The 11,577-nt window shown below is 34.1% G+C and overlaps 1 protein-coding gene across 1 annotated transcript in view; it reads right to left on the reverse strand.

Annotated features, from left to right (window-relative positions):
- Positions 1–11,577, reverse strand: part of LOC129229237 (laminin subunit alpha-like) — a gene marked incomplete in the record, with an annotated part of 161,277 nt that overhangs the window by 49,224 nt on the left and 100,476 nt on the right. The window contains 3 exon segments of the mRNA XM_054863502.1: positions 309–413; positions 642–793; positions 1,081–1,213. Coding sequence (XP_054719477.1) covers positions 309–413; positions 642–793; positions 1,081–1,213 — 390 coding nt within the window.

Raw genomic sequence — 11,577 nt, forward strand, 5'->3', positions numbered from 1 at the left:
GCAAAGGCTGAGCATGATGATCCTTTTGCATTTTCATTCATCTACACTGTTAAAACTTTTTCGGAAAATTTACGGTAATTGTTACTGGCATCCATGTTGCCAGTAACTATTACCATAAAAATCAAATGTTACTGTAAAATTTTACGGTTTCCTCGGTAGGCCGCAGCAACCAATTGGAGCTGGGATCGCTTATTTCTCCGGTATAAATAACCGTAAAAATGAGCGATGCGTTAAACCCGCCATTTTACAGTAACAATTACCAGAAAATCTTCCTGAATTTTTAACAGTGTACTTGAAATTATACCTACATTGCGAGATAGTTGATCTGTTTTCTTTTCCAGTGTTTGAACTTCAAATACCAAAGGACTGTAGTCTAAGTCTCCAGGATCAGCAATTAATCCATCAACACCAAACTGAAAAGAAAAAGAAAATGCAAAATAATGAGGAAACCTATTTTTTTAAGGGAAATATTTGAAATGCAAGCACTTAATTTAGTTTTAGTTGGGGACACCGGTGATTCACCGGAAATATTAGGTCTTCCACCTACGTCTTTTGGTATGTGAGTGTTGATGCTCACCACCTAATGTCAACATTTATCAGATTTCAGACTTTCACAGTAAGATGCATATTATTGTACTTACTCGAAGAGTATCTGCAGTCTTGTTAACATTTTGCAATCTTCTGTTTGCGAAATAGCTTAAAGAAGCGTCTTTCAGTTCTACCATAACAGGTTCGATCATGTTGTGAAGTTCGTCTGTGGTATCTAATAGGCCATGGACGCATACATCGCATTCTGAAAAGACAATAAACGCATTCTACAAAAAATCTTGTCAAGTGTAATTACTGTTGAATGTAACAGTGATGAACAGAATTAGCTAATCCTAGTCACGGCTTATGTCGTGATTGGAACACTCTGAAAGTATGCTTATAAAATCTATAAAATGTGTCCGTGCCTACTTCTAAATGAGAAAGAAATTGAGAGTTTGAAAACTAATAACATATTGAGCTTTAATTGTATTAGTGACTATTTTTGGGACCTAACACCAAGCAAAAGCATTCTTCTAAGAAGTACCAACATACCGTAACATCCTTCTTTTTTGACAAAAACCCATCTGTAGGGACAGCTGTCGCACTTGTCACCGACTACGCCCGGCAAGCACTGACACTGTCCAGTCAAGGAATTACATACGGCACCTCTGGAATATTTCTGGTCACAGTTGCAAGCTGTGTATAAGAAATAATAGGTATTTAGAACACTTTTATATGCGTATACAGGTATAGGACAAAATAATAAGACTTCCTGTGAAAAAATTAAAATCTTTATTAATGAGGAATTGGGCCACCCTCTTCCCGAATGACCTTGTATTCGATGTGGGATGACAAAGGTCTTGATTACAGTTCTTTAGAATTTGCACCCATTCCTCGTGCAAGACCGCCTCGAGTTCAGATAGAGTGCGTGGAGGAGGAAACCGTACATGTACTTTGTTCTCTAAAAAAACCCAACAAAGGTTCAACCAAAGATAGTTCACACGCAAAGATGTTCCACTCCGGTAGAAACGTATGTAACCTTCCTTTCGACCCCTGACGAAAAAGTGGTTCGACCAAGAAGCCGACATTAAGGAACAGGTTGGCGAGACAAGTTTGGGAAAAAGCGTGCTTGAATGATCGAAAAGGCACTAAATCGCCAATGCTGATGTCGCTGCATTTGCAATGCGAATCCGGAGGTGAAGATGTTTTCTCTCTTCTCTCCCCTCTGCGGAAGCGCTGAAAGGGAGGTAATTAAGCCTCATTTGTACGATGGTTCATTGCTAAAGGGTAGTAAAAAAGTCATTGTAGAATCGTCAAGCGTAAGTTATTACGTTAGCGATACGTGATTTAAAAGAATTGGGGCGAAATTAGAATGGCGCAAAAGTATGAAACGAGTAAAAATTTTGAATCCTTAAAATAAATTAATTTTGCCGGGAAAAAAAACATGCGTAGTTTTCCACTTCGAATTTTTTTTTCTTTTTGTCCTTTTTTTAAATCACAATTTGCTTAACACCAGGGCCTGTCATCAGTCGGTGGACCCTGGTATCAGATATTATAAAGAAACCGCTTGTGAACCCCCCCCCCCCCTCCCTTTCCCTTATTCATTTTTACACGACATTTTTACCTCTTACATATCCCCCCCCCCCTCTCTTAATTCTAAAATGAGAGTACTAGTGGGTTGGTAAGATAATTTTATATCAAAAGTACTAAATAAACGATCAGCAAACTTCAACATATTAATTAATTAGCATACTAATTTACATCAGAACTAAACATCCGAAATCTAAATATTTTATTTCAATTACTGGAAAAACCAAAACATACTTTTTCATTGTGTTCGTGTGTTTTTCACTGTGGATTTTTGCAGTCAAAATGTTCTAGACTTTTGATAAACGCTAAACACGTCTGTTATTTGTTCCCAAACGTGCTAAATACCCCTCATGTTGTTGTAAAACAATTGTTAGAAGATCTTCGAAAAAAAGTAATTCATCATTTATTGAATTACCTTCTCAATCAATTTGGCCAGCCTGAAAAATTGAGACGGATGGACATTCTCCATATCCAATTCTAAGTTCCGCAGTACTTCTTAAAGCACGTAAATCAATTATATCACTGATATAGTAGAGATAAGCAATTTGCAATTATTCAAGATATATGCATTTTCTTAAAATCTGAGCTCCCGTTATGTGTGTGTATCTGTCTGTCGCACTCTAGCGCCAAAATGGACGGACAGCTTTATTTAAAAAAATTTTTTTAAAAAAATCGAAAGGGGAGTTGATCGGGAGTGTTTTTAGCTAGGTTGTGTTTTTGGATGACATTAATTAACGAAGATATTAGTTAAAAACCTCTGAAATGTTTCTCGCGATTTTTGCAGTGAGAACATAGTTAAAAATTTTAAAATTTAATACCAAAATAAAGAGAAATTTTTTCCGCCTTCTGATAAAATGTGTTTGGAGCTTCTATCTTTCATAAAATTCGAATTATGACGTTTTTTAATGCAGATTTAATAACCGCTAAACATTTATTCACGCGATTGAAAACCGAATGGGGTTGTTTCCTTCAGTCAAAAGTAATACTTTTAGTCACTAAAATTGATTGAATAAGCAAAAATAAATAAATAAATAAATAAATGACATAACCCAAAAAATTCTTTCATTTTTCCAACAGTTATTTTTTAATTAATTTTTTAATATGTCCGATTTTTCAAACAAAGCGTGGTCTTGGTGACGTCACAAATGATGCTCTTTGACGCATCTTTGTACCGCGTTTCCACGTTATGATAATCAAGAAGTCAATTAAAATTGAGCTCTACGCTTGCTATTAACCATATCGTTGCCAATACACGTGAGTAAAGATGCGAATTAAATATTTTGCTCTGTGAATGGCAACACAGAATGGCATTTCATCATTTATGATGTCATAGACAAGAAATGTAAACAATGAAAGCGCGCAGATTTTAGCATTTTTTTTTAATATTAAACTTAAACAAATTATTTAAAAAATTGTCAGATCCTGTGTTTTTAAGCATGCTCTTTCAGAAAAAAATACTTTTAAAATTTTGGAAACGACCCCATTCATTGTTGACCAACAAGGGAATTAAAAGCAGTGATTTAAAGTTTTTATCTGTTGCCAGTTTCAATTTAATAGCAAAAAAAAAAAAAAATACTTGACTTTGATTTTAAATAATATAAGACTTTTAAAAGGATTTTCAATTTTCCCTCTTGATTCTGCAGTTGCGACTCAATCGGAGGTTTTTAAAATTTTTAATTTTATCGTTCCTTGTGAATATACGCATTTGCGTTTTATTCCGCAATTTTAACTTTAAGACAATAAAAGTCTTCAGATTTCAAGCGATAAATGTTCGCATTGTATCCTTATCAACTAGAAATCAGTCCGCGGACCTTTTCCACGACACATATATAGTGACCTTTATAACTTTTTCCTGAAAATCACCTTTTCGGACAGCGTTTTTATATGAAGAAGGTTTTTTAAAAAAGTACAGAGATAAATACACAACGTCATGTAACACTTTTAAGAGTTTTTTTTTTTTTGAACTACTAAAGCTTAACAAAGAGTAAATATTAGGTTTATTTTGCATTCAATATCATAATGCTTCTTGAGAACACAAAAAGCGTTTCCCCAATAAGAAAAATATGCATGTTTGAACACTCAAAGCTATGATTGAAAGCTATATAATGATAAGAAATTCTCTTCATGATTTGAGCCGCACTTTTCGTTTGTGGTGTCATTTTCTTGGAATTTTCGAAAACTACAGGAATGCTTAAATTGTCCTTTCTGACCCAGAAAGGTTATTTTGTCCTTTTGAGTGCGTTATGAAAAGTGCTTAGTATTTTTTTTTTTAATTATGTTATTTAAGCACTTTTATTATACTTGGCCTGATTGTCTCGGAGAAATCTGAGGCCTGGTTTCTCTTATATCTCTGCTATTAGACTACTTAGAGACTTCGGGATTTCACTAAATGATTTGCTTAATCTTAAGGTACAACTTAGCGCTGAAAAAATAAAATTCTAAAATAAAATAATTATTTAAGTTAAGATGGAAAACCGCAAGTTTCATGTAATTTCCTCATTAAATGTTTAAATATAAAACCCATTGTTACAAATTTTGTTGCCTTTCAACACTAATGTTAAAAGCAATCATAATGAAAATTTTGAATCAAGGCTCCTCTGAAGCAATCATGAAATTAGCAAACATAAATCCTACAGAGGAACAAGGATTAAATTTTAGTGCCTACTACTTAAAGTTTTAGACACGTACATAGGTTTTCTCCCTTTTAGTGGGGAGCATTTATATTAAAAACGTGAGGGTAAAATTATTCTATTTCTGAAATACATTTAAAAAGAATAAAAGAACAGAATGTTTTTAAAAATACCAAGCACTTTTCATAATGCACTCTAAAGGACAAAATAGCTTTTCTAGATCAGAATTCTTGTATTTTTCGAAAATTCTACGAAAATGACACCACAAAAGAAGAAAAGTGCGGTTCTAGTCATTTCAAACCAAACTTTCCCAATAACAAAAATATGCATGTTTCAACACTCAAAGTTATGATTGAAAGCTAGATAATAATAAATCCTCTTCATGACATGAGCCGCACTTTTCTTCGTTTGTGGTGTCATTTTCAAAAACTACAGGAATTCTTAAATTGTCCTTTGTGACCCAGAAAAATTATTTTGTACTTTTTGAGTTCATTATGAAAAGTTCTTGGTATTTTTTAAAAAATTCTGTTATTTGTTTGTTTACAAAATAAGTCAATTTTTGTTCTGCGCACTTGGATCGTAATGGAAACACAATGTTGTCAGCCCCGCCTTATCTCGTAACGGATAAACGAAAACCCCGCTTATACGAATAAAATCTCCAGGAACCGAATATTTCCCAATGTTAGACATTTCGCAATGTTAGGGATCCCGCTTAATCGAACAATTTCCCCGGTTAATCGAATAATAGTGATCAGCTTTCGCATATGTTTTAGCTGAGAAAATTTTTGAATACATAAAAAATCAATTAAGAGCAATTACTGAAGCAAAAATTAAAAATTGTATTTTTCGGCAAACAACCGGCGGGGGAAAAAACATTCATAATCCATCAAAGCATATCCACTATTCTATTTATTTTCTTTTATCGTTGCCATTACCAACAGACAGTTGATAATTAAATTAAAAAACACAACGAAATATAAACATTGCAGAAGATAAGAAATTGATAGATATTAATTGCGTAAAACACGGTAATTGAAGTTTGAAAGGTGCTCCCAAAATACCTTGAGCAAGGAATTCACTATTATGGACTGTCTCCAAAAAATATTAACTGAAAAAAGGTGTCGGAACAAAGATTCACTACCCATAGTTGTAAGTGACATATAATTTTCATACATACTTTTATTTACTTAGCTTATTTAAAACGCTTTTTAATAAAAAACATGTTTCTTCTATTACTTAGATATTGATTTATTATAACGTTTTAAGACAAACGTTGTCAATCAGGAAAAATAAATAAAATTTCCCCGCTGATTCGAATAATATTTCTTGGAACTCACGGTATTCGTTTAAGCGGGGCCGACTACCAGTTTTCCATTCGGTAGGGAAATTCATCACAGACCTCTTACGATCAAGAAAAACCATCGTTCAGCTCGCCTTAAACCTTATCATACTGCCCTGTGCAGGTAAACAGCAGTAACTGCAGAAATGATTTTTCAAGATATTTGAAGAAACGCGTTTTGGATTTAATGCTAACAATAGGAAAGTGTTGGAATTAGACGTCTTTTTCGCGCGTTATTTTCAGCGGAAACCAAATAAGCGAGTTTGTACAGTAAAGATAACGCACAATAGATGACAAAAATGCAAAAAAATCAAAAATGAAAAATTTGCAGTTACTGCTTTTCCCCTGCACACGGCAGTACAGTATTGCACCATTGATATCCTTAGACCTCATTAACAATTTCACTGATGATCTCGGGGGGGGGGGGGGGGGGGAGGGGGAACTAACCTTACGGACATAGCTTTTTCTTCCGTGCCTCTGGGGGTGATGGGTAGTGATTGGTGTTTTCGGAGGAAAGGAAGAGAAGACAGAATTAATAAGAGAGATGGGGAAGGGGGAAAGCCCGGTAAATGTATCTTTACAGAGTTTCCTAAAAAGTAACAACGACTAGGATCATTCAGCAGTTTTCCAAAAATCATTAGTTGCTCCGATATTCGATAAAGTTCGATAATTTTCCATGATTAAGTAGGAAGAGAATAAGCTTGATCCATTTCGCCGTACGAAACTATTCAAAATAGTTATACCTGGATGGAAACAATTAAAAACTCATGTTTAAAACTATTTTCGTCCCGAAATGTACTCGAGAGAACTCGTACTGAAACTTCACTTTGACAAATTCAACAGAATCTAATAAAAGTGAAAATGTTTTAGATTGTGCAAAAAAAAAAAAAAAAATAATAATAATAATAATTTTTTACAAAGGTCGGTAACATGATAATGAGTGATAGTCTTTCAATGATGAAAAGTAATGAAAGATGTCTAATTTAAAAAATAGCTTTGATCCCACAAATTCAATTCATTTCTGGTGAAATGATTCAATGTTTTTCGTTAAACAATGTTTTTTATGCTACGTAATGTGTACTACAGCCTATATAGAGCTAATATTCTAATGATCAATAGGCAATTTCATTAGTTATTTCCTTTTATATTAAATTTACCTTGACTTCAATCAGTTTGGTATGTATTCTCATTTTCCCAATTGTATTGTTTGCATCAAAAATAAAGATTGCATTAAAAATTTGAGTCAATAAAATTCATAATACACTGAAACACTTTATTACATAAAATAAGAATATTTACATGATTAGTTCATTAGTTTGCTTCCATATCACTACATTTCTTATTGTTGTCAGGGTAACAAATTAATTACAACACTACATTTCACTAGAAATCTGCTCAGATGCAATGATAAATAAATTGGTTAGAGCAATTTTTTTGTCATTTTGAACTGAAAAACATTTGAATTGCAACAAGCAACATTTTGAATTTGATTTTGTGAACAATTGTAGGAGAAAATTGAAAACTTTATTCCCAAATTGTATCCTTTCTTCGAAAAAATGTAAACAATAATTAAATAATATACTATTTCCATTTTAGAACAGTCTCAAATTTCATTCTATGTATTACACTAACTTATATTGCGTAATATAGAATAACATTGCAACTGTAACGAAAACCCTTTAAAGCGGCCACCCATTTTGAACGGCCGAAATTTTGCGGAACGAAGGGGTGGCTGCTCAGAGAGGTTGCGCTGTATAAGGTATATTTGCAGATACTAAGGACATAGACGCCAAAATAAAATTTGATTCATATTGTTTGTTCAATTTATGGTTTAGGCTGCTTTTACGATATCTAACACATTCTGAGCAATTCCTAAAACAGATAGTCCGTGGGACAGTCAACCATATTGTTTCATTCTACGACAATGGAATTGCAAAATGAAAAAAAAAACAGCAGGAATGAACAAGAAAATATTCCATGGTTAAAATACTAAAATATCTTGATTCGAAGTTGAGTAGAAAAGAAAGTCATGGTTTTCTTTCTAAATTTTTTATTTTCATATTTTTAACGTAATGAAAATACGTTTTTAACAATCGTTTCATAGCTGTTGACATCCATCGAACCGGCTGATAATGTTTACGTGGAATAATTCTTAAGTTAAAGCGTTGCTGCTTGGAAGCTTGGTCAAAGCTTTTTTACTATGTATGCGGAATTTAATGAAAAAGAAACGTCATAATTTGTGAAAATACGCATTGCTACAGTATTTCCTAATAAAGATTTCATTTTAAAACATTGCATTGGGTTAAATAGCAGAATCAGCTACAGGTCAGAATGAGCCGACTAACTAGTAAGATCGCAGAACAAGCAGCTCTGACACAGAACATTGCAATCTATGGTATTCTGAGATGCATAATTACAGTGACTCCCAAAAGTGTTCGTACACCTACGACTTTCAATGAAATATGACCCTATCCACTGGTTAGAATTAATATTTCGGAATAGGTATTTAATTATAAGATCTATGATCAATTTTCAACAAAACTACATGAAATTTTTTTTTAAATTATTTAAACTTAATGATTAATGACCACAAACAAAATACAGTTATTGAGAATATTGAAAATATTGAGTCATTGAAAATAGTGAGTAAATGTCTATTAAAAATAACTTAAATGCATAACATACTGTTTTATGCATATACCATAGCATGCATCATGATATACACGATATTATCAAGAACACAATACTTATATACATGTTACTCATTTGTGTAATGTATGCATACAAAAAGGGCTCGTCGTAAATATGATAAACGTTGAATAGGATACTTTGGGCTGAAATGCATGTTAAGAGTTAAAAAATAAATGAACAAAAATGGCACAACACAGTAAAAAATTGTTTTAAAATAATTTACGAGAGCATTTCGTTTACTGTTACCATCATTTTGCATTGCCTTCTTCGAAACTGGTTGCGTATTCTAAAGAGAGTTGATTGTAGAAACATGTATGATTTTTTGAGTAATTTAAAAGTTTAAAAAAAAATAATAAAATAAACCTCACAAATTAGTACATACCCGTGTAGGTAAAACTGCATTTAAAGCACCTCTAATCTGGAGACGAGTCCGCACAAAGAATAACCAGTGACTTTCACTAGAGAGACAGTTATGAGAGTTTTCAACATTTTTTTTTTAAATCCAAAATAAATTTCGATACATTTGTATGAATAAGTCGTATGAAATTTTTAAACTTTATGCAGCCACAAGATGTCCCGTGTCAGAGCTTAGTTTGCATAGGAATTCTCAGAAGCTAAAATCTGTACTTATTTTATTAGGTGATTTTTTTTACACGTTAAATAGAATTCAGATAGTTTATAGCTAAAGCTTGTTGTCAGAAGATCAGCACACCGCATTTATTTCGCTGTACAGGTTCGTATTTTCTTAGCTCCCTTTTAGCTGCGTTTCTATTTGACAAGGCTAGGGTAAGGTGGGGTCCCGTTGGTTCATGTTCTCTCGTTGACCCGATTAACTTCTCGGTGGACTTGACCTCTACATAAAATGCCACAGTGAAGTGTGAAGTATTGCATACGATGTAATTAAGACTTCGCTTGTTCCTCCTTGTTAAGGAAAGCAGGGAAATCGGAGTACGGTTGTGTGTGCGGGGGGGGGGGGGGGGAAGGGGTGAGATGCTAACACATTTTATTTTTTGTTTAATCTTTTATTGGAATGAATGTAACTAAACGGTCTGAAGTTGCATTTTCACGTTGCATCCGTTTCACCAAAGCATTTCTTACGGGGCATTAATTTTTGCGCAGGAGCTCAAATTTCTAAAACATAACATTGAAATATTTGTGACATGGGTTTAAGTTACATCCATAGATCAAATGAAAAACAAATAATGGAATTTTTATTCAAAGTGTATTATACAAAAGAATCAGAGCTCAATTACCAACCAGACCAATGAGGCTGTTGGCCATGGGTCCCCAATTTTTAAGAGCCCCAAAAATACTAAAATTGCTGCAGTTTCTATGTAAGAAAATTAAGGTACTCTCCTGAATTTATCTAGTTTTTCATGTGTACAAGTGTGGGTTGCTTTGAATAAGTGATTTAACACCTGAACACCCCTGAAACTACCACCCCTGATTCTTTATTAATGCTTTTGTTTATAAGGTTTGACTGCAGAGGACCCCCAAAAAATTTTGTTTATTGTCTACATTAGTCGGACCCTGAAAATATTACATACAAAGATCCAATTCGTCACACATCACGCAAAGCGAATATATGCATTGCAAGAACTTACAAGTTGACCGCAATTCGTTGAAGCCTTGTTACTAAACTTACTAGATATTTACTTCATGTAGTGAGTTTTTCTGAATGTAACTAGACTGCCAACTGATTATAGCAGAGCAAACATGCTGGAGGCAGTCCTTGTTTCAGAAGCCTACACTTTGATTTAGAAATGCATAAAATGGAGTTAAAACTGCATAATTTGGGTAAAGCAGCTGAAATTATCTGAAAACTAGAGCTGCTAGAGAAACTTTTAAATTTATTTCTTCGTTTAAACCATTTCTTTAAATTAAAAAAAAAGAATACTCCCCTAAAACAACTCCCGTAGCAGACCAAAAAGGTTATTTTGTTTTTACAACCTCAATGATATAAATCAGCAAAAGTGGAAATAAATAATAATGTTTCTTCCCTCAATGATCAGTAAAAGGGGAAATTTAGGGCGAATTCATTCTGATTAGTAGATGCATTAGTTCGCACAACGCTCAGGGGTCGAACGGCGCGATGACACTTCTTCCAGGCCCACTCAAAGAGAAAAATCGCGGTATCAGTTGCGGTTTTTCAACAGTAGCAAATGAGTACATTAGTTAAAAGAGAAGAACGATTGAACATCTGGAACTCTTCAAATCTTCAGATACAAAAGGCTTTAGAATCTCCATGGGGGGTGTGTCTCCCCGACTCCCGCGAGGAAATGGCAACCCTCCGCCAAGCCAGTTCATCGTTGGCGACGAATTTGTTCCTAAATGTCGGCTTTTGTCCCAAAACATGTTTTCGTTAGTAATTTATTTTCTCTGCGGAGCTTACAAACCGGTCTCGAAGTGAAAGTTCTTCTCCATTATCTATATTCTTTGGTTCAACGATGTTCAGATCAGGAGACTAGAGACACCACGTTAGATGTTCCACTTCATCGTCATGTTTATGTAAGCCATGTTTTAAGACAGTAGTGTTGGTGAATAGGGGCGTTGTTAACTTGGAACACCAGATGTTCTCCTGGAAAGAGAGTCTGAAGCATCGAGGGAAGATGATCGGCGAGAATGATTCGATAACATTCACCTGTAATTCTCCCCGTCAGGGCTACAAGAGATCAAAATCCACGGGAATATATGCTTCCCCACAAAATCACAGAACCTCCTTTATGTTCCACGGTAGGAACCAAGACGTCAATATGATATGCTTCTGCCGGTGTTCGCCGTACGAACACAAGTCCGCTG

The sequence above is a fragment of the Uloborus diversus genome, chromosome 9 (assembly GCF_026930045.1).
Source record: "Uloborus diversus isolate 005 chromosome 9, Udiv.v.3.1, whole genome shotgun sequence".
Classification (NCBI taxonomy): Eukaryota; Metazoa; Arthropoda; class Arachnida; order Araneae; family Uloboridae; genus Uloborus; species Uloborus diversus.